Here is a 26504-nt window from a genome sequence, read left to right on the forward strand (position 1 = left end):
CGATTATGTGACTATCAAAATAACCGAAGCACACATAGAAACAATCAATCTAAAAGTGTTTGGAATGAGTAAGGTGCGAGCACTTCAATACGAATGTGAATGCCTTGCATTAGCATTTCATTATGTTTTAATAATAGCTCGAAAGACTGTTTAGATGGGAGATAAGAATTCGATTCAACAAGAAAAGTTTATTGGGCGAAAGTTTTCTATTGTTTGTTAATCGACAGGTAGCACTCAAGCAACCGCAATTGTTTGCCAAATATAAAGAATTTTATATGCGATTGAGAGAAATATGTGCGATTGCGTATATAGTATGGTTCGTTATCGCATGGCAATATTAATCTATATATAGTATAGTTTATATATTATATAGATTTAGCTATGAGGCGTGCGATTGTCTATTCAAAAAATGCTGATATCGTTTTGGTTTTTAGTTAAAAGCAAACAATAAATGCAAGAATGGAGAGCGCTTGACTTGAAGATATTCATTTTCTACAAAAATATATTTTAAATTTTACTTAAATGTTGAATTGCATTAAAAGGTCGTTAAAAACAGCGATAGTTATCAAAGCAATTAAGATAACTTTACGAATCTGATGGGTACTCAATAAAATTGATTGTTAAAAAACTTTTAAGCATCATGTACATAAAAGTTTTTATTGTAGTTAGTAAAATACTAAAGTTCTTATTGAAGGAAATTAAATTTTTGGCTGTTACTTTATTCCATCATCATTCTTATTTGAGTTGAATGTGACGAAAGAGTCGTGGCCAAATTATAAAACAAACCCGAAATGCCTTGAGCAATTTTTAGTACCTATGATGACCATTTAAATGATGAAATGATGATAAAGGTCTGTTATATAAACCTTCACTTCACTAAGACACCTTACTACATTTTACTTAACGGGTATAAAACACAGCTGATATCGCTGTGGTTAAACCTAAAAGTAGCACCTAATTCTATGAAATATAAAGAAATTCGTCAAAAAGAAAGATATTCGTGAAAACTGAACTTCTTCATACTTTGTTGTGACGATTGCCCACATTTTAATCAGTCGTAAGACACACTTTGTATGAGATAACTAGACATTGTGGGTTTTGATAAACAACCGCAAGAGACAAGTTGATAAGCAGACTAAACCGTAAACCAATTAAACACTGCGATGACCCGCTTGCAAGTCAGCTATTTAAATGCAATGCTTAGTCACTGACAACAATTACTTGTAAACGAACAATTCGCACAAGATGAGCAAAGCCAAGTGGGAGAACGATGAGGAAATCCGTATCTTTCGGGAATATCTACGCATACCATCGGTGCATCCCAATATAGATTACAGTAGGTCATCCTGCGACTATTAAAACTTTGCAAAAACTTTAGTTTATTCCAACAACTTTTCTCAGCTGCTTGCGTGGAGTTCTTAAAGCGTCAGGCGACTAGCTTGGGACTGCCCGTGGAAGTCATCTATCCCGGCAATAATTCGAATCCTGTTGTCGTCATCAAGTGGTTGGGCAAACAACCAGAACTGCCATCCATCATACTCAATTCCCACATGGATGTTGTACCCGTATTCCCCGACAAGTGGAATCACGCACCATTCGACGCCCATCTGGATGAGGAGGGACGCATCTTTGCACGTGGCTCGCAGGACATGAAGTGCGTGGGCACACAATATCTGGGGGCCATTCGATCTCTACTTTCCCAAGGACATCAGCCCAAGCGCACAGTGTATCTGACTTTTGTGCCCGACGAAGAAGATGGCAGACCTGGAATGGCCGACTTGGTCGATTCCGATTACTTCAAGCAATTGAATGTGGGATTCAGCTTCGACGAGGGCATTGCAAGTGCGGATGAAACTTTCACGGTGTTCTACGCAGAGCGCACACTTTGGAGTGAGTCGAGTTTCTACTCTGAATAACAGTCTAATCATTAAGCTCTCTTAGATATTCGCTTCAAGTTCAGCGGCACTTCGGGACATGGTTCGCTTCTGCATAAAAATACAGCTGGCGAGAAGCTCAGCTATGTGGTGAACAAGTTTACGGAGTATCGCGACTCGCAGGTGAAACGTCTGGAGGATAATCCCAATTTTGATATTGGCGATGTGACCACTGTGAATCTCACTCGCATTAATGGTGGAATTCAGAGCAATGTGGTGCCACCTTTGCTCGAAGTTCTCTTCGATATACGCTTGGCTGTCACTGAGAGTTTGCCTGAGTTCGAGCAACAAGTTCGCAAGTGGTGTGAGGAAGCAGGTGGCGGTATCGAACTAGATTTTGAGTGGAAGGAACCATATGCGGCACCAACTAAGATCGATGCCTCCAATCCCTATTGGCTGGCCTTTAAACGTGGCTTGGATGAACTGTAACTAACTAAACTATACCAAAGTATATTTTATATTTACCTTATTTCTCTTTTTTCTTAGCGGTCTCAAAATTCGCACTCGTGTTTTCCCTGGCGCCACTGACAGTCGCTATCTGCGTGTGAAGGGCATTCAAGCTCTGGGTTTTTCACCCATTAATAATACTCCTGTTCTGCTGCATGATCACAATGAGTTCTTGGGTGCCGAAACTTATTTGCGTGGCATACAAATTTACAAGAAACTCATCGAATATGTGTCCAATGCTTAGGAAATGTTTTAAAACTTCCCCCGCTGACTTGTTCAAGAATAAACTCATGACAAAAGATTAGTTGGTATTCTTATTATTGGGATGATTATAAAGCGATGACTGTACACAGAAACATACGAAAGGGTGCAAAGTACAGGTTAACACTTTGGGTGTCTCTGAGCGGGTGTTACGTCAAAAAACAATGTCGAATGTTTCCCGATAAAAGTCTCATTTGCAAAAGCACACATTAATCACACAGATAACGGGAAGCATATCAGCCGAAAATGTTCTATTAAAGACCGGTAGTCATAAATCTGATAAAACCAAAACTGTGTTACTGACTAATGTTTATGTGAGTGTCCGTTTGTTTTATCAACGACTCTTCGTCGACGTCGACGTCGTCGTCGTCATCGTCGCAGTCGACTGCGAAATCGAAGCTGATACTGCACTATTTCTCTGGATGTCAGCTAATGCCAACAGCCAGTCATAAATAAAAGCTGACAGCGTTAAGAAGCCAATAAAACGCCGAACTATTGTGTTCAATCGGAAGTGAAAAGTGAAAAAAATTAATACAAGCAACATGAGCAAAGCCGAGTGGGAAACCAATGAGGAAATCGAAATTTTCCGTGAATATTTGAAGATTCCTTCGGTGCATCCAAAGCCAGACTACAGTAAGTGAAATACTTTAGCTCGCTATAGAAAGTGGCTAAAATTAAAATTCCCTCAACAGCGCCTTGTGTGGAATTCCTGAAGCGACAGGCGGAAAGTCTGGATCTCTCGGTGCAAGTGGTTTATCCTGCCAATGAAGATAATCCTGTTGTGGTGCTGAAGTGGGAGGGAAGCGAACCGGAGCTGCCCTCCATCATCCTCAACTCGCACATGGATGTGGTGCCTGTGGTCGCTGAGAAGTGGAAACACGAACCCTTCGGCGCCGAAATGGATGACGAAGGACGCATTTTTGCACGTGGCACACAGGACACCAAGCAGGTGGGCACTCAATACTTGGGCGCCATACGTGCTCTCAAGGCTGAAGGATTCCAGCCGAAGCGCACTGTGTATGTGACCTTTGTGCCCGACGAGGAGCTTGGCGGTCACCTTGGCATGCGGGAGTTCGTCAAGGACGATTATTTCAAGAGCATGAATGTGGGCTTCAGCTTGGACGAGGGATCTCCCAGTCTGGACGAGACCTACTATGTCTTCTACGCAGAGCGCACTGCTTGGCGTAAGTAGAAGCTTGGAATGTGATTCTATAGAGTCACTCTTTTAATTCCCTCACAGCTTTCAGATACAAGTTCAAGGGCACCGCTGGCCATGGCTCTGTGTTGCTGCCCAACACTGCGGGCGAGAAGCTGTGCTTCATTCTGAACAAGATGATGGACTATCGTGCATCGCAGGTGAAGCGATTGACTGATGATCCTGAACTATTCATTGGCGATGTGACCACCGTGAATCTAACCCAAATTCTTGGCGGACAGCAAAACAATGTTGTCCCTGCTCAGCTCGAGCTGATCTTTGACCTGCGCATTGCTGTCGATGTTGATCTGGAGGCACTTGAGCAGCAGGCTCGCGATTGGTGCGAGGAAGCTGGCGGCGATGTCGAGATCATCTTTGAACGCAAAGATAACTTTGTGGCGCCCACCAAGATTGGTCCCGAGAATCCCTTCTGGGTGGCCTTTGAGCAGTCGCTGACTGAACTGTGAGTAACTCCGAGTTTTGGTAAGGAATTTGTTAATTTAATTTCTGTATTCTTGTTTAGAAACTTGAAATTCAAGCCACAAGTTTGCCCCGGCGGCACAGACAGTCGCTATCTGCGTCAACAAGGTGTCTCTGCCTTGGGTTTCTCGCCTATGAACAACAATACACCCATCTTGGCTCATGACCACGATGAGTTCATCAAGGCAGATGTCTATCTGCATGGCATCGAGGTCTACAAGAAGATAATTCCAGCAGTTGCCAATGCATAAAAAGCCAGACAGTACAACTATTCTAATCTAAGTATTCAGTTAATAAACTGACGTTATCTAGCAACAAGTATTATAACCAAAGATACCTTTTTGAATGTGTTAACTTAATAATAAAATAATATAGATATGTTTCTAATCAAATGTTTTTTTTGTCAACTTGTAAACTTAATAGAAAATATATATTTAATTGATATGGATTTTACTACAATAAAACGTTTCGTTTGTGAACTTTTAAAATGATATACAATTTATCTAATCAAATAGTTTTTTATGAACTTGTATTTTAATGTAAAATATATGTCATAAGTTTTTGGTTTTTCTTTAAAAAGTTTTTTTTTGGTCTTGTAAACTTAATTATAAAATAAAAAGAATTGTTTGCAATCAGATACAGTTTTTTACTCTTAAATTCGAAAGGTGTGTTGAATAATGAACATAATATGCATATATTTCGCAAAAATATTCTCTTCAAATCTCCAATGAATTTGATTTTCGTTTCTATTTATAATTACATTCGAAATTTGTGAGAAAATTAAATAAATGTATGTAATAATAAAATGCTATTTATAGCAATTTAGAGAAATCTCTTGTCAGCACACTTTGTATCAAATAAGCGAAAAAATCTTTACAAAATACAAAATTCATATGTTGTTAATTGACTTTTTTGTGACTGAATAAAAAAATGATGTATGTAATTAGTATAGATACTGATAACATTTGCTACTGTCGATAACATTTTCCAATTCATTTTTGTTGCAAGATAAGCGGCAAATATATTTGCCAAAAAATATTGAATAGTAGCAAAACACAATAAATTCCATTGATAAACAGATATTGATTGATAAAGAAAAAAATAGTTCGGCATGGAAATCGCTTTTGCTGTTTGACAAAGTCAAGACAGTTGAAAGACAAGGAAGATTGTTTTGGGGTAGCCCAACCAAAAGGGGAAAGGAGGGGATTATGTTGTCGAACCCGGTTGACAGCAGCGTACTTGATAAAGGCCAGAAAATAAATCGATTAGCAAAACTTGCGTTGATTTTTATTATTTTATCATTGAATTTAATTATGAAAATCATTTGGTCAAAGGTTCATAGCATACCAAATAACAAACTGATAACTGATAGCAAATTACACACACGATAAAAAAGAAGAGAAACCACAGCAAAAAAAAACAAAAATACTAAATAAAAAACAACAACAAAAACTCGGAAATTGTTTTAGAGGTCTCATATTTAAACGATGGTAGCGATAAGGGAACCAACCAGTCGTTAGCGATCGCTGGAACAGTTAAGAGGCTATTTTTGGTGCCTAGGATCTGTGACTCTCTCTCATTCACTTGGAATAAAGGAATAAAGCGGAGGAACCACTCGAAGGAGGCGGAATTTTCACATACTCATAGCACATAAATTGGATATATAGCAAGATGAGCAAAGGCTGGTGGGAAAATAATGCGGAAATTAAGATTTTCCGAGAATACTTGCGCTTCAACACCGCTCACCCGAACATTGATTACAGTGAGTTAACAAGATTGTGAACTTTATGGTTGCTGCGATAAGCCTAACACGGGGTCGAGCATTAAGAGAGCATCATAAAATATATATTTCGGTTGCGATTAGAATTAAAATACATAATCTACACTTTACACAGCTGCTTGCGTGGAGTACTTGAAACAACAGGCGGCCAGCCTTGATCTCCCCGTCGATGTGTTGTATCCTGCCAACGAGGAAAATCCCGTTGTGGTCATGAAATGGGAAGGCAAAGAGCCCGATCTTCCCTCCATCATCCTTAACTCACACACCGATGTGGTGCCCGTAGTGCGTGAGAAGTGGACGCACGATCCCTTCGCTGCCGAGATGGATGACGAGGGACGCATCTTCGCTCGCGGAACACAGGACACGAAGCAGGTTGGCACTCAATACTTGGGCGCTATTCGCGCTCTGAAGGCTAAAGGTTTCCAGCCAAAGCGCACTGTGTATGTGACCTTTGTGCCCGATGAGGAGGTTGGTGGCCATCTCGGCATGCGCGAGTTTGTCAAGACGGATTACTTCAAGAAGATGAACGTGGGATTCAGCTTGGATGAGGGATCTCCCAGTCTGGATGAGACTTACTATGCCTACTATGCAGAGCGCACTGCCTGGCGTAAGTTTCGATTGAATTTGGGAAATATTGCACTTCAAATTAATTAACTCAAAATTTATTACAGCTCTCAGGTTCAAGTGCAGTGGCACAGCTGGTCATGGCTCCATTCTGCTGCCCAACACAGCTGGCGAGAAGCTCAACTACATTGTGAACAAGATGATGGAATATCGTGCTAGCCAAGTGAAGCGTCTCAAGGAGGAAGGACTCTTCTTTGGAGATGTGACCACCATCAACCTAACTCAGCTGGAGGGAGGTGTGCAGAACAATGTTGTTCCAGCTCAGCTGGATGTGGTCTTTGATCTGCGCATTGCCATCGATGTGGATCTGGAGGCACTTGAGAAGCAATTCCGCGATTGGTGCGTTGAAGCTGGGGGCGGTGTTGAGCTGGTCTTTGAGCGCAAGGATGATTTTGTGCCAGCCTCGAAAATTGGCGCTGATGTTCCCTTCTGGGCTGCCTTTGAGAAGGCCTTGGATGATCTGTGAGTAATCTCGCAAGTGATGCAATGAACTTTATTCAAATAGCTTTCCTTTTTCGAATAGAAACTTGAAAGTGCGCGCTCAAGTTTGTCCTGGTGGCACAGACAGTCGCTATCTGCGTCAACAGGGAGTCACTTCATTGGGATTCTCTCCACTGAACAACAATACACCTATTCTTTTGCACGATCACGATGAACACATTAAGGCTGACGTCTATCTGCATGGCATCGAAGTGTACAAATCGATCATTCCAGCTATTACCGATATCTAAGCTGGCTGAACTTGTTAAACTAGTTTTACAGATCAAAGATCAAATGAATTGAAAAATTCAACGAAATATATTTAATAAAGAAAACAAAACCATGTGTAATTTTGGGGTATTAAAGATGGAACATTTCTAATAATTTTTAAAAGGGAAACTTTAGAAACATATTCACCAATTTTGATTGGTTACAAAACTGAGTTGTTCAAATACTTCGCCTGAATAGTTGAAATTTCGAGGTCAATATTAGACCCATAATTGATTTGCTCATTAACATAAAAGTACAGCAAACAATTGTTTAACACCACTAAGATAAAATGAATAAAACAATAATAACTGTTTGTAAAAACTTTTAGCCTAGAAATGTCAATCATAATAATATAACTACAACCTTATCTAGCAGACAAACCATAAAGAAATCCCGCAGAGAAATTATCTTAAGTTGTGCTAATGCTAATAAAAATTACCAAACAAGGAAATCCGATGAGCCAACCTCAAAGAGAGGCGCCCTGCGGTCTCACACTGACAGAAATAGTCGACACACTTCTCTGATAAAAGCACACCGCAAAACATAAATGTGGAATACCCTAAAATCATGATTATTATTACTCCTAGAAAGGTCAACAACACACCACAATAAAGTGATAAACAAAATAGTGAGTATGATAAAAGTGGAGAAACTCGCGTAATAAAGTTCTGAAATCAATGCAGACATTTTCGTATTTAAGCGATCATCGCGATAAGTCTGCCAACAGTCGTGGATGATCGCTGGAGCTGTTAAGAACTCTTAGAGCTAAGAAAAATGGCGGAAAATGTGGTAATAGATTTCAATTTGAACAAAGCCGAGTGGGAGAACAATAAGGAAATTCAGATATTCCAAGAATATCTTCGAATTCCCACCGTGCATCCAAACATCGATTTTAGTAAGACAAAAATGAAGAAGAGTTAAAGATTTAAAAGTAATTTCTGTCTCGTACTTCAGCTGCTTGCTTGGAATTCCTAAAACGTCAGGCAGCAGATCTTGGGACTGTCTGTGGATGTGGTTTATCCTGGCAACGAGAAGAATCCCGTGTTGATTATGAAATGGGAAGGCAGCCAGCCCGAGTTACCTTCAATCATACTCAACTCGCACATGGATGTGGTGCCCGTTTATCCCGAAAAGTGGACACACGATCCTTTCAGTGCTTACTTGGACGATGATGGCTGCATTTATGCTCGAGGTGCACAGGACACCAAGGAGATTGGCACTCAATATCTGGGCGCGATTCGTGCTCTCAAGGCAACTGGTTTCCAGCCAAAGCGCACTGTTTATGTGACCTTTGTGCCCGATGAGGAGGTGGGAGGTTATCTGGGCATGCGTGAGTTTGTCAAGACGGATTACTTTAAAAAGATGAATGTAGCATTCAGCTTGGATGAAGGATCGCCCAGCAGGAATGAGATCTACAATCTTTACTATGCAGAGCGAACTGCGTGGCGTGAGTAGTAAATGAGAAGTGGATCTTCATTCTATAACTTTTTCTTTCTCCTCAGCCATTCGCTTCGAGATCAGCGGCGCTTCGGGACATGGCTCGATGCTGTTTCCCAATACGGCTGGCGAAAAGTTCCAATACATATTGTCAAAAATGAATGAGTTCCGCAATTCACAGGTCAAGTTGCTAAAAGACAATCCCAAGCTGATGATTGGCGATGTAACCACAGTGAATCTGACTAAAGTTGGCGGCGGAGTACAGAATAATGTTGTGCCTCCAAAGCTGGAAGCAGTCTTTGATTTGCGCATTGCTGTCACACAGGATGCGGCTGCCTTGGAGCAACAATTCCGTGATTGGTGCGTTGAGGCAGGCGGCGGCATTGAGATTGTATTTGAGCGCAAAGATGACTTCTCGCCAGCCACAAATATTGAGGCAACAAATCCATTCTGGACTGCCTTTCAACAGGGTTTGGCTGAGCTGTGAGTATGACCAAGTATTGAAATAGAAACTCCTTAATATCTTTGTGAATTTCACAGCAATATCAAAGTCAAGCCAAGTGTTTGTCCTGGCGTCACAGACAGTCGCTATCTGCGCACTAAAGGAGTCTCAGCGCTTGGCTTCTCGCCTTTGAACAACAACACAACAGTGCGTATACATGATCACGATGAGTACATACGAGCGGATGTCTATCTATATGGCATCGAGGTCTATAAGAAAGTTATCCCAGCTGTTACCAGTGTTTAAGGCAACATAATTTATGTGATTTTTATGCTCAATAAACAAATTAACCACAAACATGTGTTGCTTATTTAACTGATAAGCTGCTTCTAATTGTTTAAAAATCACTGCAAAACTTGATAAGATAAAGAGCAGATTCCTCTGTGAACATTAGTAATTGCGAATCATAAGCATTTTATGACTATTCTTAAGATACGCACGATGTCAATGCGATTTGATTTAACAGTCAAATGTTGTCATAAATTTCACCCCAAAAGTATTAGTAATTTTAATTATAAAAAGTTGCGTTTAAAGGTCTTTAAAAAAGACCACGAAAACCAAGATAAAAACTGCCGACTACTGTGTAAATATGATAAAGAATACTTTTGTGATCGATGACGATATTTCGCATTTAAGCGATGACCGCGATAAGAACGCAAACAGTCGTTGTCGATCGTCGGAACAGTTAAGAACTGCAATAGATCTGAGTAAAGTAACAAAATGAGTAAAGCCGAGTGGGAAAACAATGAGGAAATAAAAATATTCCGCGAATATTTGCGCATTCCTTCGGTGCATCCAAATGTGGATTACAGTGAGTGATTCAAAGTGAAAATTCTATGTTTCTTTGTGGTTTTAAATGCGCTACTTGCAGCACCTTGTGTGGAGTTCTTGCAGCGTCAGGCAGCTAGCCTTGATCTGCCTGTGGAAATTGTTTATCCGGTGAACAAGCAAAATCCCGTTGTGCTCATCAAATGGGAGGGAACAGAGCCCGAGTTGCCCGCCATCATTCTCAACTCTCACATGGATGTTGTGCCCGTGTTTCGCGAGAAATGGACTCACGATCCCTTCGCTGCTGATATTGATGACGAGGGACGCATCTTTGCTCGGGGCACACAGGACACCAAGGAGATTGGCACACAGTATTTGGGTGCGATTCGTGTGCTGAAGGCGCAAGGATTCAAGCCAAAGCGCACGGTTTATGTGAGTTTTGTGCCGGATGAAGAGGTTGGTGGTTATTTGGGCATGCGTGAGTTTGTCAAGACGGAAGATTTTAAGAAATTGAACTTGGGATTCAGCATGGATGAGGGTTCATCCAGCTTGGACAGTGGCTACTACGTTTACTATGCAGAGCGCACTGCTTGGCGTGAGTTTTGAACAGTTTACAATTAAGTGAAGTCATATTAAATATTCCCTTACAGATCTGCGTTTCAAGATCAGCGGCACAGCTGGCCATGGATCCATTCTGCTGCCCAACACAGCAGGTGAAAAGTTCACATTTATCATAGAGAAAATGATGCAATTCCGCAAAACAGAAGTTCAAAGAATGGCGCGTGACTCACAGCTTTTCTTTGGCGATGTGACCACTATAAACATGACAATGGTCAACGGAGGTTTGCAGAATAATGTGGTGCCTGCCCAGCTGGAAGTGGTGTTCGATCTGCGCATTGCCATCGATGTGGATCTGGAGGCACTCGAGAAGCAAATACGCGATTGGTGCGTTGAAGCAGGCGGCGGCATTGAGTTGGAGTTTGAGCAGAAAGATGAATTTGTGCCGCCCACGAAGGTTGATGATTCAAATCCCTTCTGGCTAGCCTTCAAACAGGCAGCTGAAGAGCTGTAAGCACATTTAATTCTCTTCAAATTTGCATCATCTGATTTAAATTCTCATTTACAGCAACATTGAAATCCGTCCTCATGTCTGTCCTGGCAACACGGACAGTCGCTTCTTGCGCTCGAATGGCATTCCGGCTCTTGGTTTCACGCCCATCAATAACACGCCCATTTTGCTGCATGATCATGATGAATACATTCGTGCCGACAGCTATTTGCATGGCATTGAGGTCTACACGAAGGTAATTGCAGCCATTGCGAATGTTTGAACACACACATATTAAGTATACGCCACCATTTTAGACATAATTAATCATTAAATTTCCAAGGTATTATTTAATGCGTTAGCTAATTAATAAATAAATTTGTCCGTTAATAAAAACAATCATTCAAGTGAAATGTGCTTGAATCACGCTGTAATAAGTCTCTGTTGTTTTTTTTATATCTGATGAGTCATAGGGTAATTACTCGCCATTATCAATATGAAATGAAATGTATATATTGTATTGAAATTGAAGTATTGTCATGTTGTGCAAGGTAAAATATTGACAGGAATTTGACAGCGGGTCAAAAGAGTAACAACAACAACAGAAGGAGCTTGAAGGGAACTTTGCGCTGTCAGTCAGTCAGTGAGGAATAAATGTTAAACTCTCTCTCTCTCTAGAGCTCAGAGAAATGCTTGCATGCCTGTGACAGCAAATTGTCAGGCGAACATTGAAACGTTTGGAATGTCGGGCATGTGGCAATACAGAGAGGACATAAATTATGCCTTGGCCCGCTGAATGAATAATGCCCCGAATGCGGCCCCAGCTGTGACTCCCCCCCCCCTCCTTCTCCCTTTTGACTCTCTCTCTCCCTCTCGAAGTGTGCTTACGTCTGTCGATTAGACACGTTAATGCATGTGTCAGCCGATGAAATATGCATTGATACTCGAACTCGAATATTGAGTGGGGTCAGGTCAACTGATCAGCGAGTATGTTGTGTGTGTGTGGCATACAATTATGACGATTTATGCGGCAAATGTGACAGGCATAGCAGGCAGGCAGGCTGGCGGTCTCAGGTGAGGTTTGCATTGCAAATGACTTCCACACAATTAGCATTGACCATTAGCAGCAGCAGAGTCGAGCGTAAGTTTGGCCTAATGACTGCAGTTTCAGCCCTTAAACATTACGTTACGTTCTCGTTACCGTTACCGTTACCGTTGCCGTTGCCAACTTAATGCATATCATTTTTACTTTTAATGAGCCGGCAACACTCTCCCTCTCTCCTGCTCACTCCCTTACTCTCACACCCTCTCTCTCTGGCCTCTCTCTTGACGGGTTCTGGTCACAGCCAAGTGCACTTAATGCTACAAGTTTTTTGCAGCCAAGTTTTTGGCGCATTCGCCCACCTGGCGCGGACCAACTTGAAATTCAGTTTTTCCTCTTACTCAACTATTTCTTTTTTTTTTTTTTTTTTTGAGCTGCGCTTTGCATTTTAAATTTTCTATGGCGTGCGTGCATGTATGTGTGTGTGTGTGTGTGTGTGTGTGGAAACTTTGGCAAGTTTTACATTTCAATTTTAATTTCTTTGTGCCACACTTTTTGGCGCAAACTTTAAGCCACAAGTGCACTCCAAACGAGGGAGGGGAAAGTACAGCGGAGTACATATTTAATGGCCCACTCACACTAATTAGTGCGAGTTGAAAGTTTTTACTCTTTAATAAAAAACCAAAAACGATAGAAAAGAAGAACCCTCCGAAAAAAACGGAACATTTGCATTTTGCAGGCTAGCCATGAAATTTTTATTGCCTTCTCGAAGTTTATGACATATAAAAGTTAATTCAACAATCAAAATGAAAAGCAGAACACGTTGTAATTAAATTCAATTTACTTGCAACTCCTGTGGCCAAACTCAAACTCAAAGCGAAGCGCCACGCAGCACGCGCAGCATGAAGCCAGGCCTCTTGGTCTTGTCTTCAGGGCCAACGTTATGGCCGTGCAATTAAAATCTAAGATTAAACGAGCATCAGCCCATGTCTACAACCAACTGAGCTGCGTGAGCTCTGCCCCGCCCCCTCGCTTCCTTCCCTCGCTAAACTCCCCTATTTCTGCCACACTCTTTCTTTGCCTTTGCCTTTTCGCCTGTGGCAACAAAGTGTTTTTATGTGACGCCCGGGCAATTGAAGACGAGGCGACTTCTATGTAATTGAAACCCCCGCATCTCTGCCCACCACTTACACATACATACATACCTAAGGTCTATGGCCCACGCACAGTGGCACCAAATATCATGGCAATTGCACACAAATAACATTATTATTAGATCCAATGATTACGCACTTACCATTGTTACGAACGCTTCTTAAAATAATTAATTGTACAATCACTTGACTGATTGAATGACCTTTCGTTCACTGCTCTCTCTCTCTTTATTTTTACGTCACTGTTCATAGTCTAGTCTAGCTAGATTATTTATTGGCATAGCCAACAATTAAAACGTATTTTTGGCACCGTTTTAGTATCAACCTAATGAGCAGACAAATAGTCACTTCTGTCGTAATTCCTTCTCTGTTTTTATACCAGCTATGCTTAGGGTAAAAGGTTTGTTTGACTGTTCGTATGTCCATATAAGAAATTAAGTCACAATCGAAAAAATTTTAAAGATAAAAAACATTTTAAGATGTCAGTCTCTAAAAATTTGGTTGCAATCTTAGAAGTTATTTAAGATTCTTGTAAATTTTATATTCTTTGGTATAGTTTACATACTACTACTGTATCAATACTCAAAATACAGCATTTGGTATATTTAAGTATTTTATCGATATACTTTTTTTGGTATATTTGTACGCCATTATTGTTCGCTTTCGCATTGTTTTGGTATTATCCAAATTGAGTGACGAGATTTCAGAAGTTTTTCAAGACTCTTGTAAATTTTGTATTATTTGGTATATTTTACATACTGCTACTGTATTTACATACTAAATACAGCATTTGGTATATGTAAGCATCTTATCAATATACTTATTTAGTATATTTTTAAATTTGGTATTTTTTATCCAAATTGAGTAACGAGATTTCAGAAGTTATTCAAGACTCTTGCAAATTTTATTTAGTATGTTATCATACCACTATCATATAGATATACTAAATACAGCATTTGGTATATGTAAGCATCTTATCAACATACTTCTTTAGTATATTTTCACGGTATTATCGTTCGCTTTTCCATTGTTTTGTTTTGATCCAAATTAAGTGACAAGATTTCAGAAGTTATTCAAGATTCTTCTACTACTGTATCGATATACTAAATACACCATTTGGTATATTTACATATCTTATCAATACTTCTTTGGTATATTTTCACTGTATTTTCGTTCGCTTTCGCATTGTTTCGCTTTTTCTCAAATTGTGTAGCTTTCAACTGTATCTTTCTTACTTGTTCCTTATATTTCTATCCCCTTTATATTTTTACAGCACTTATCTTTTTCATTTTCTTTAACTTTCTTTATTAAAAAAGTCACCCCAAAGTCTAGTAACTACTATAAATGTTCTTTTATAGCTCTTTAACTTGTCAACTCTAGCAATTGCATGAGCTCATTAAAGTTTAGCGCAAGCTTATTGCAATTCATTCATTTAAATTTTAAAATAATACTCTCAACACAAGCAAAACATCAAAAAAAGTAAAACTTTGCTGCATTTTGTGAAACTTTGCAACTTCTTTGGAAGTCTGCTTAAAAGAGCATTTGCCTCAACTATGCAGATTAATTGGCAATATAAGTTTAATACAGCGTGTACAGTTATGCTGACATTCATTAACACCTGTCATATATATTTCTTTGGTGTAATCTGGCCACACTGGCACTAAATTATAGTTTAACATATATATAAGGGGAGAAACCAACAGCGACAGCTTCCATAATCTCGGTTTTCACCCCCCGCGTTGTGTGTGTGATGAGGCCACAGATTGTGTGGCAGCGAAAAACTGTGAGCTGATATTAAACGCAAGTAATAGCAACCGTTAGCAGACATCTTAAAAGAGGCATTAAAGCAGACTCACACACACACACACACACACACACACATGCATGCATTCATACTCTCGAGGAGTAAATAGAGTCAATTGAAGCAGGAGTAAATGTTTTGGCAGTGTGAGTGGTGTGGTAAATAATTTATTTTGTCATTAAGATAAACTCTAAGCCACACACACATAGAAAACACAGGCATTCAGTGACTTTAACCCATGGTGAGCCACATAAATGTCACAGCTAGAACCACGAAAACGCGAAAAAGGCAAACTAATTAACTTGTTTAGCACCGGGGTGCACAATTTCTTTGGCCCTTAACGTGGCTGCTGCTAAACTAATGAGCGTACACACATGCGTAAAAGTATGGGAGTGTGTTTATGTGTGTGTGTGTCTGGAGAGGAGACTTGGCTAAGTGCTGGCATTTCTTCTAACTCTGCTGTTGCTGATGTTGCTTCTGCTGTGCCTGATTAAGCCCCAGTTGAGTGCGTGGCATGGAGCAATTGTCGACGCTTTTTACTTGCTACGGTTGCTGTTGCTCTCGGTCTTGCAACATGGCTAAAGTTTATTGCATACGCCGCGGCGCAAAAGAAAAGTGTAGCGGAAATGGAAATGCTGCTTGCAGCCAAAAAACAACAAAAATGTATACTCTGGAAGGGCCAGCAAAATGAGAAACTTTCAATAAGCAGTCGCGTTGTGGCACGCCCTACCTCACCACCCTCCCCCTCCTTCACCGTCTTAGTGTTCTGCCTCAACGCTTCGCGACTTGGCGTCGTCTGTGCATGGCCCAGCAATTGCAATTTCATTTCCGTTCGTTGGCATTTTATTTGCGCTATGCTTTTCTTTTGTACATATCTCTGTACCGAAATGTATATATCTGCATTTTGTATCTGCTGCAATTTTATTTTCTTTACTCTTGCAAGCAATAAGAATATTTCCCTTCGCTTTGTTGTTGAGGTTGCAACTGGGCAAACATCTAAGCCGTCTAATTGAAACCGTGCTGCAAGCAAATGAACTTGCCAAATCGCAACGAAGTCAACGAATTCAACATTCAGCGCATAAGTTATTCATTTAATGGCAGCAGCATTGAACGTAGAACATAGAAGTAAAAGCAATTGCCAGCGCTTTGTGCTTTGTGCCAAAAACTTGATTGAACTTTTATGACTAATTGCAACTTGAGAAACCTTTAAAGGAAAAGTTTCTCAGGCGAAACAGAAACTCACTCGGCATCATTTCTCAACTGTCCGCACTGTTTACATTGTTAACCCAACGTCGGCATTTTCCAACTTATAAGTCGTATCTTTTATATTACGTATACGCAATAATTTTTGTTTTTTTTTTTTCCATCCGTTCAAGTTGTCAGCAGTCGCAGTCAGTCGAGTTTTGCGACCCTTCTTCTTGGTTGCAGAAAACTTTTTGGCCAAAAACGCAGACAAAACTTTCGCTGACAATTTGTCAGAGATTTTTGAGCGTTTGCTTCGACTTCGACTTCGACTTCTTCTTCGTCTACTTCTTCGAGCTGCTGACTGAAGCAGAAGATAATCTGGCTGTCAACGCCGGAAACTTGGACTCAGCTGTATAGCTCGCTGTATAGTGTTCATAATCGTGTGCGCAAAAACTAATTGCATAATTTGTATGCAGCATTTTGTGGCACACGCCCGCATAAAGGATAAAAACTTTATATGGCATTTGTAGGCAACATTTCGTTTCGTTTTTGTGTGGTTTTAGTTTTGGTTTCGGCTTTCTTTTTGGGTTTCGGTTTCGGCTTCGGTTTCGCTTAGTTTTCGTTGTGTGTGCGGCCATTGTGTTTAGCTCTTACGTTGTAAATTATTATCATTCACCGTCTCTGCATGCTCTCTCCGCCCACCACATCACTCTTCAACCGTAGCTATCTGACTATGGCGCAAGTTTATAGCTTTGTCAGCTCTGTCTCTGCCTTCTCTTCTCGCTTCTGTACCCTGCGGCATCTTGCATCAAGTTGGCAACTGTTATTATCTGCCGCCTGCTCGTTCGTCCGTTTACAGCAACGGTGTTCACTCTCTTTCCCTGTGTATTTGTGTGTGTGTGTGCTTGGGTGTGGGTAAGTTATCGCACACATGCAATAAACTCTACTGTGTGAGTGAGTAGCGAGCGTTATAATTTATTTATGGTAATGCGTACACCCACAAAGAGGAGGGTGAAAGACGGGCGAGCATGCAAAAAGGGGAGATTGTAAAAAGTTTTATATGCCACAGCAGCCATTGCCTTACTTTGCTACTGCTACTCGAGCTGCTGCTGCTGCTGCTGCAACAATGTCGTTTCGTTTAACGCTCATGCCGAATCCTTTTATCTTGCTTTTAATTTTTCGTGACACCTTCCCCGCTCTCGAGCTGTCCACCTGTCCACCTATCCACCTGTCACGCTCACAGTAAAATATTTAATGAACTTTTTTACAACTTCTGGCTTATAAATTGGTAAGGGAAACCATACACGCTCTCGCTTTGCTTCACTATTTACTGCAGCATAGTTGAATTTTTCCCTCAAATTTTGTGCCATTTAATTGGGACTGCATTCTTAGCTGCTTGGCTGCTGTTTTTTATGGTCTTTGCAGCGGCACATTAAAATGTTGTCACGAAATGTCGAACACATTGAGGAAGGCATAAAGGGCGGCGATAATCATGACTATCAACTTTCGCTACAAAGTAAAGCGAAATATGTATAAAGAAAAAACTGTTATTGACAAAGCGTAAAAACCAATTTAACTTATTCACTTTAAGTTTATAATACGTTAAGCAAATAGCAATCACTCGATGCGTAATAAGTTTGCATATTTCAAAAACACACACTGCGTATGCGTAATATCTGGATGTATGTGTGTGTGCGTATAAGATTTCGTTGTGGAAATTGATGTAAGCCACGTCAATGCAAGCCCGCGGCAAAAACACACAACGACGCAGGAAAATGCTAAGCCATATTACGCATACGCCCTGACAGCCGAGAGCAGACAGCATAACGATATGTGTATTTATGTACTTTTGGAGTTTTGTGAGTCGCCGAAAAATGTCGCAGCAGCAGCAGAAGCAATTAATATGCATAATCTGTAACGCTTTTTTACGCTTGTCATTGCTGTCTTTGAATCAAAGCCGAAAGCCTTAGCCAAATTGCTGTCAACAAATGGTCTCAGTGCGGCCCATAAATAACGACAGCCCAACGGACTCTATTCTATGGAGCAGGCAAGTAAGAACAGAGAAGAGAGCAGAGAGAGCTAGGAGTCTAGAGCACGTTTGACATGTGCTTAACTGCCATAAGGTCTAATGCTGTAGCCAGTGCTGTTTGCGTTCGAGTCTCTTGAATAATTAATTGACGGCCCAGGCGACAGAGAATTGTCTTCGATTTTAGGGATAGGAAAGAGAATGATGTCCGGCTGTCTGTCTGTCTGTGGATGGATAACGCTTTAAAAGCCCATTAGTTGCACTTTGGCTCAACTCGATCGCAGTTATTAATTAAAACTTTGCACAGCTGTAGCTAAAGGACAGCTTGACAGCCAAGCATCGCAAGCATCCAAGCTAAGGAAATTTAATATTTGCCCGACAGTAAACACAACTGCTGAACACACACACAACAACGCTCGTCTTACATAATCAGTTAAGTGGCACACATATGAAGCCAACTATACACAGCAGCTTGAGGGGAGGAAAGGATGTTGCTTGGCTCCTGCTGCTGTTGCTGCTGTTCCTGCCACACACAACAATATGAAAGTGAAAAATGAGTTTTGCCCAAGTTTTGCACTCAGTGGCCAAACAAACATATGTATCTATCACCCCCGCTTCCCCCCTCCCTACTCTTCTGCTCTCGTTTTAAGATGTGTGCTAGCTCCCTGGATAGAAACCAAATAAAAATGGGAAACGAACGAAATGTTTTAGTTTTGCTTTTGATGCCAACATCGAAGTTGCGTTGGCGTTGCAAACTAATTTATCTTATTGAGCTCTGCTGAATTTATAAAGCGTGACATGAAACTGACAGCAGCAAAGTGGACCAGATGAACCCCAGAACCCCAGAAACCCAGAAATATATATTGCACAGACATGTCCATACACGTTTATGTGGCACATTTCATCAATGCATGCATTAGCCCCTCCGCAAAAAAACAAAATCACTTTTCGACTCATGACATGAATCGCAGTTAAACTGTTAATGCCAGAGGCAACCGCAATCTTGTCTCGCTACTCGCTGCTCGCTTTTTAAGCCCTGCCAAAAGGTATTTTAATTTTCTCATTAAATATGTAGCAACTTCCAGAAGTTGGTCTTCCGCTTTTCAGTCTTGTCGAGGTCCAATGACCTTCGGTAAAATTGTGTTCGCAACTGAATTTACTTTGGCAAATTGAAATGTCTAGATAACTTTTGATTACAAATATATATTTATCTGTTCGTTCGTAATTGTAATCTAGCTGAGGTCAGTTACATACAGACATATCTTTAATTATTTAGATCAAGTTGTTTCTACATCTCAGCATATTACGTATACGAAACTCTCCCTATAATTATATTTGCATTTCAGTGCTGCTCTTGCCACAACAGAACCTTTCTCTGTTTATGCATATTTTGCTGTATCTGCATCTCAATTTAGAGCTGCAACGCAAACTGATTTCTCCCCCCATTTGCAGATTTAAGTCACTTAAATTTATTGGTAGCTATTTTGCTCATTGTTTGAATTGAACTTTATAGTGACATAATAAGCTGCACATTGTAATATATGTATATAATATATGCTCAACTGATGCTGCGACTTTTCCTTCAACTAAATTAGGTTATTACGTATACGTAATATCTGTGACTTCATCTCGTTTAAGCGGTCACGCTCTACATATGACTAATTTGTTTGCTTGTTTTCTCTAGATCTATCTACATATATCTATCTATTCATATTCATATTTCAAATAAACTATTCAAATAACTATCTTATTATATATTAATATATTTTTTAGTGCCTCAGTTCCCTTCTCTGATATATCTACCTCTTTATCTTCCTCACATACTATATAATTTAAGTTTATTTATTGTTAATCTTCTCTTACATCCTCCACATCATTTGTTATCGCCCTCCAATCTGCATCTTATACTACTTTTTAGAGTATTTCACATTCGACCTGTCGCAATAAAAGTCGCGTTTCTTGTTCGCTCGTTACCTTGTTGTGCATTTTCTTGGCTGTTTCATAAACAGTTTGCCCCGCATTTTTGGCAAAAGGAGTCGAGCAATTTGCCAGCCATAATATGCGCACACAACATCTCGACACACAAAAGTCGCACACTCATACACTTGCACACAATTGCAGAGCGAGTAAGCAGCGGGCAATTTGCTAATGTAACTGTGTACGTGCAACTTTTGACTCCAGCAACCAAGAAATTAAACGAGCGAGAACGCAATATAGCGAGCGAGATGCGAGATAGAAAGAGAGAACAGGAGAAGGTCGCAGAACGCTTCCTGCTGGCGGGAAGAGTGATGGGGGGGAACAGAGAGTGAAACAATAAGGCAAGGCAACGAGGAAGGAACCGTGACCCGTGGCCATAAAGTATGCAACATAAAAATGCACAACTGGGCACGTGGGCGTGGCAAAGTGTATAAACAGTAAGCAAACTTTGCGACGGCTTTATAAGTTTTCTTGTTGTGCCAGGAAAAGAAATTGTTGTGTCTTCTTGAGTCATATTTCCATCAGAGAGTGGCAACAGCTACCATACTCGTAGAGCACACTGCTCTAGAGGCTCTAGAGAAATTGCAAAATTTTCGACTGCATATCTAGTTTGTTTGCTTCTTCCCCCCTTTGTTTTTCGGGGAACTTCACATGCGCATTCCCAATTCGCAATATGCAAATCAACTTGGAGATTGACATGTGGCGAGATAGAGGGAGGAGAACAGAAATGAGAAATGGGAAATGGGAACTTGGCAAGTGGCATGCAAATGAATCTGCCACAAAACTTAAGTCTTACTCGCTTGTCGCTCTTTAATCAAGCACCAGACATAAAAGTAGTTAGGTGTTAACGGGCCACAAGCCAGGTCAACTGCTTAACTTTCCGGCAAACCCTTTTTTTTTTGTGGAGGAACCCAAAGTTGTAAGTCTGTCAGTCAGCCTCCTGTTGGCAATTTATGCAACAGTTTGACAGCATAAAAGTTTATTGCTAAAGTTATAGAGAATATGTTTTTTATATGCTCATAAAACTGGGCCACACACAATTTTTCAGGTGGCCATGCGTGGTCAGCTTTCTCTCCGTAATTTGCACACACATTTCAGACGTCGTTGTCTAGTTTAAGTGATGCTCATCCAAAAATTATGCATATCAAGTTTATTGCCCGCACAAATACATAAGAGCGAGCACACTCGAATATTTATAGAAAGTTTTGCATATTTTACGCACTGATTTGAAGCCAAAGAAAACTCACAACTATTGGTCTGAGCAATCTGCTTGTCAGTCTCCTAATGCTCTGTAAATAAGTGGTAGATAATGCTGGGTATCTCCATCTAGTTGAAGTTAATGCTTGCCTTTTATAGAGCATCTTTCAGTCGCTCAACTTTTTGGTTAAAGTGTCTTCTATGCTTTGAGCTTGGCGCATGTGAAGTGCACAATGCAAAGATTTATTTTTTGCTGACAAACAGCGACTCGTTTGTTGGTAATCGATGGAGAAACTGCCAGAGAGAGAGAGAGAGAGCAATGCGAATGAATGAATGCGATTGCTACTCTGGCGTTTGGCATCTTGTTTGCCCGTCTGATTATGGACAGAATTGAAGAGAAGCAGAGAGAAGGAGCAGGAACAGGAACAGCAATAAATAAGCATATATATCAGTTGAGTATTCCGAGTATTGAGCAAATCAGGCAAATACCCAACGACAGAAGCTAATTTGTTATCATTTCAATACACATAAATATATATTACAGACGAGACCGAGACCGAAAACGAGATTGAGAGCCATGTATAATAAATGCAAGGCGTGCAAAATGAGCTAGAAATGTTGAATGCGAAAGGGAAATCTTAACTCGTAACTCAAATAGTTAATGCCGAATATGCTTAGCTAAGGCCAAATGGTACATATTGTATGTTATATTACGTATACGTACGAGTAGCTGCAGCTTGTGCTTTATTAACGGCAACAGTTGATGGTTATTTGTAAGCTTCTGTTGCTGCTGGGTCAAAGGCAGCGAGATTACATATTTCCGTTGTCAGGAAGCAAATCACCGTTGGATACACCCACAAATATGAATTTCTATTATTCATTTTCGGCCTCCCCGAAAAATGAATCGCAAAACGAATCGAAACCAAACGAAGCCAGCAATAAATTGAGTCGATTTCTGCGCAACTCTCCCCGGGAGAACAACAACAACAAAATACGAAAAATATTGATGGTCAATTAACTATGTCAAGAAATGGGCCACTTGAGTTCCGGCCTTCTTCATCTCCTTTTATCGGCGTCACTAAGCTGTCAATTATTTTGCCCCTAACTGCGAGCAATCCAAATCCAAATACTTTAAGCTTCCATTTGCCCACTGTGTGTGTGTGTGTGTGTTCAACATCTTTGACACTTGCCACAAAAGACACTTGCTCCTGCCAGAGCAATAATATGGGAACAATAGCGAACTTTTCAATTAAATTCAATGCCCAAGCCCAAGAAGTTGAAACAATTTTGGTTACAAAAACTTTTCACATAATTTATGCCATTTCTAAATACTTTGGAAAACGCAAAGTTTGAAAATAAACAATCAAATTCATTGGAAAAATGTCGTAGCCAAAGATACGATTAGCTATAAAAGAAAAAAATTAAAAAAAAAGTAGCAAACATTAAATTTATGCAGCTGCAGCACTCGACTTGAAAATCTGGCTGTGGCAAGTGAAGTGGAAAAGGTTGTTTATGGCCTACAAAAGCGGAGAGGCAATTATGCAGTATTTTATATAACAAAGCATCGAGTAATTATGCATAATGAGTTGCGACTAAAGTGTGTTATATAATACTTTAAAAAAAATATTCCTAGTATTCAGTTGCTTGGCAAATTTGTAAGTAAAAGTTTCCATAGCATAGTTATGCGCGTTGAGCTGAACTTTGGCATTTTTTCTAGGAATCGTTGCGCTACTTAAACCAATTAAAGTGAAATACTCGATGGCAAGGCATTAATAATAGGATAACTACAACTTGGGGGCGCTTCTAAGGCTTCTCTCAGGGATAGAGAGAGAGAGAGAGAGATCCTAGAGGCCTGCGACTTAAATTTTAATGTGTTTATGTGCAGAATATAAAACATTAAAGCTGAATCTGTAAATTGGCTTTGTTGTTTGTGTGTGCCACACACGCACACCCCCACCCCCACACACTCACACACACACGCATAGGCTGCTTAAAATTCAGCGATTGTACATTCGCATGCTCGCAAAAACTCACACACATATATTTTGCGTTCTTTCATTTTTGGCCAAAAACTTTAGCGCTTTGCAATATATTCACTTCAAGGCTCCACTCGAGAGTTGGCAACGCGTGTGTGTGTGTTTGTGTGTGTGTGTGTGTGTAGGCCTATTAGCACACACAAGTGAGGGAGAAAGAGAGAGAGAGCGAAAGAGTAAGGGAATCAGAGATTGAGAAGGAGGCAGGCTATGGCCACGCATAAAACAAGTTGAAAGCGCAAAGAGGTGGCAAAGAGGAAACGAAAAGAAATAAAAACGAAATGCCAAACAAACCAAGAACAACAACAACAACAAGGAGCGGGAAACAGCAGTGGAAACGTTGCTAGAAAATGTCGGCGAAAAGCTAAAGCAAATGGCTGCAAAAACAATGCAAACAGCAATGACGACGACGACGCTGCGTCTGTGACTAACAGTTATCGATGGCAGGGGCGGACCGAAGAGAATAGGAAGGGGCGCGGGTGTGTGGTAGACAAATTCAAAGCTGCTTAGTGCTTACTTCATAGTTTACGCTTACGCGCAGCGCTGCCAACGACGTCAACGAGGCTGCCAAATGCTTTAGCTATTGATTTTTAGTTGCTTTTCCTGCTCTCTCTCTCTCTCTCTCTCTTTCTGTGTCTCTCACTCTGGTTATCTGTGCTCTCTATCACTCCATCTTGGCTTTGTATTGCGTGAGCCCTGGCTAAGACTCCCACCTGTCCTGGCTTACTGACGAACGAACAACAAATACAGCAAATACACAACTACACAACTACAAAGTGCAACAACTACTCGTACTACAAATCCGATTTGCGTGAGTAATTGGCAAGACAAACGTTTGGGCCAAGAGCGTATTGGCTACGCACAACATCAAGTTGTCGTAGTCGTATTTGTTGTTGCTGTTTTGGTGTGAAACCTCAGTAGCGTTGCCAAAGGTGAATGCGTGACAGCAGAGAAGACACAGAAATAAAGCAAAGAAAGAAATGGAAAGAAAAAACTTGGCTAAAAGCGCAAATGCGTTATGTGTGCCACAGTCGAAAAAAGGAAAAGAAAAGTCGCATAGGATACGCGGGAGTCAGCTTAGCCTGTATTAAGTAAGTGACAGACAGACAGACAGACTTGCGACTTGCGACTTGGAATTGAAGAAAGTCAGGGACGAAGAGACATAGACATAGAGACAGAGCCATTTGGGACTTACCTCATCGATAAACTCAAAATCACCGCCAGTTTCGCCAACGTATTTCTTCTTCTTGGCCTCAGCGCCTGTGAGCAGGCAGGATGACATCAACACCAGCGCCAGACAAACGCTGGCAATAAGCGGCAAACGCGAACGCTTCATGGCGAACAACAACAAAAAGGCGCACACGAATTTACTGAGAACGAAGAAGCGGCTTAAAGGCGTCGCAAATTGTTCACGATTTCCGCAAGGCTTTTGTTTTACTAACTGAAACGCCTCGCAATGCTAATTGCTTTGAATTGTCGCTCGTATCGAATGTGAGACGAAGTTTGAGTTAGAAGTATTGAACAGGGAACACACACTAAAGCACGCACTCAACACTGAACACTCAACACTCAACACAGTCGACAGTCACAGTTTTAGTTTGCTGGGGAGCTTTTTGGTTTACAGTGTTGCCTTTGCAATCGCTGTGGCGCTTTAATGCGATGCACTGCAGCAGCGGGAACACACACGGAACGTGAACGAACTGAAGGCGACGCGACCAAAACGTAAACTGAGAGCGAGCTTGGCCCAAAACGATTTGCATTTGGCTCGGCCGCAAAAAACGGCATTGGAATTTTGCGCCAAGCGCATGAATTGACATAAGAGAGCGCACGCAGGACATCGAAGAGAGCAAGGCGCAGGGTTGTCAAGCTGCAATTGAAAAAGTTGACAAATAATTAAATACATAAAATATAAATTACTTTTCAATTAATAATTTAATGTATTTTCTATTATAAAATATTTATATTTAATTACAAATTAAGTTCTTTCCTTTGAAATTTCTTTGCAGTGTAACACACTGCGTATGCGCAATGAGCAACCCTCGTTTGCCTCGCTGGCGACTGGGACAATCAGCAGCAGCAGCAACAACTGCGCTCCAGCGCTTCCAGACGCCAACCCCTCAGCGCAACGTAAAGAGCATCAAAATCGATATTCTTTTTTCGATTATATCGCAATCTCTCTCAAGCTCTCGTTGTCGCCTGGCCCCAAGGATGCTCTCTTAGGCAATAATTGACTGCGCCACGGCAATTTGGCAGCGGGTCGTGAACCTGCTACCAGCTAACAGCTAACAGCTTACAGTTACCAGCCTAATACGCGCTCACATCCCAAATGGACCTCCGAATAGTTGTTGTTCTTGTTGTTGTTGTTGGCTCTTGATTTTTATGTATTTGCCGCTTGGCACAGTTGGCTCGCATCGATGACGCCGCGCTGGCCGGGAAACCCCGTAACCATTTAACGCGTCAGCGCCTCGCTGCCAAAGCCAGCCTCCAAAAGCAGTCGATGTCGTCGTCGGCGAGTCCAGTCTCGAGCATCGAGTCCCAGCCACGTTGGCCCCAAAAGACGCTGTCAGTTTTAAATTAATAGCCCCAGCACACACACACTCTAACACACTTGAACACACAGTGACATAGGCCGCATGTGCGATGCTCAGCTGCTGCTTCTATTGCTATACTCGTAGCTGCGGCTGTTCCTCTATTTTTAATGGCATCATTGACTTCTGCTTTGATAGTCGTCCCCTTTGGAGATTATGGCTTAACTTGTGCGTCCATCAAGCAGCTGATAACTGACATCAACTGGGGCGTAAGAAATGTTCTTATTTTCGTTTTTTTTGTTAAATCTTTACATTTTATTTGATATTCAAATGAT

At 40.9% G+C, this 26504-nt stretch overlaps 5 protein-coding genes and 1 pseudogene across 6 annotated transcripts in view; 5 read left to right on the forward strand and 1 right to left on the reverse strand.

Annotated features, from left to right (window-relative positions):
* LOC133837027 (proteoglycan Cow) overlaps positions 1–25369 on the reverse strand; it is a 53861-nt gene extending 28492 nt beyond the window's left edge. The window contains exon 1 of one of the 2 annotated variants that reach the window (XM_062267672.1): positions 24837–25369. In XM_062267672.1, coding sequence (XP_062123656.1) covers positions 24837–24977 — 141 coding nt within the window. In that variant the 5' untranslated portion in view covers positions 24978–25369. The remainder of the gene's footprint in view (positions 1–24836) is intronic. The other variant, XM_062267673.1, reaches the window with a different exon arrangement.
* On the forward strand, positions 1182–2694 carry LOC133836995 (aminoacylase-1-like). The gene is made up of 4 exons (XM_062267636.1): positions 1182–1336; positions 1402–1890; positions 1942–2359; positions 2421–2694. The coding sequence occupies exons 1-4, from the start codon at positions 1246–1248 to the stop codon at positions 2623–2625; spliced, it is 1203 nt and encodes a 400-aa protein (XP_062123620.1). The 5' UTR covers positions 1182–1245; the 3' UTR covers positions 2626–2694.
* On the forward strand, positions 3053–4712 carry LOC133836992 (aminoacylase-1-like). Its single transcript, XM_062267632.1, has 4 exons — positions 3053–3275; positions 3335–3826; positions 3883–4300; positions 4361–4712. The coding sequence occupies exons 1-4, from the start codon at positions 3185–3187 to the stop codon at positions 4566–4568; spliced, it is 1209 nt and encodes a 402-aa protein (XP_062123616.1). The 5' UTR covers positions 3053–3184; the 3' UTR covers positions 4569–4712.
* LOC133836993 (aminoacylase-1-like) lies at positions 5820–7533 on the forward strand. Its single transcript, XM_062267633.1, has 4 exons — positions 5820–6079; positions 6213–6704; positions 6769–7183; positions 7245–7533. The coding sequence occupies exons 1-4, from the start codon at positions 5989–5991 to the stop codon at positions 7450–7452; spliced, it is 1206 nt and encodes a 401-aa protein (XP_062123617.1). The 5' UTR covers positions 5820–5988; the 3' UTR covers positions 7453–7533.
* LOC133836990 (aminoacylase-1-like) lies at positions 7913–9731 on the forward strand (annotated as a pseudogene).
* LOC133836994 (aminoacylase-1-like) lies at positions 9887–11663 on the forward strand. Its single transcript, XM_062267634.1, has 4 exons — positions 9887–10221; positions 10282–10773; positions 10829–11246; positions 11305–11663. The coding sequence occupies exons 1-4, from the start codon at positions 10131–10133 to the stop codon at positions 11507–11509; spliced, it is 1206 nt and encodes a 401-aa protein (XP_062123618.1). The 5' UTR covers positions 9887–10130; the 3' UTR covers positions 11510–11663.
* Positions 25370–26504: the final 1135 nt, after the last annotated feature.

The sequence above is a fragment of the Drosophila sulfurigaster genome, chromosome 2R, assembly GCF_023558435.1.
Source record: "Drosophila sulfurigaster albostrigata strain 15112-1811.04 chromosome 2R, ASM2355843v2, whole genome shotgun sequence".
Taxonomy (NCBI): Eukaryota; Metazoa; Arthropoda; class Insecta; order Diptera; family Drosophilidae; genus Drosophila; species Drosophila sulfurigaster.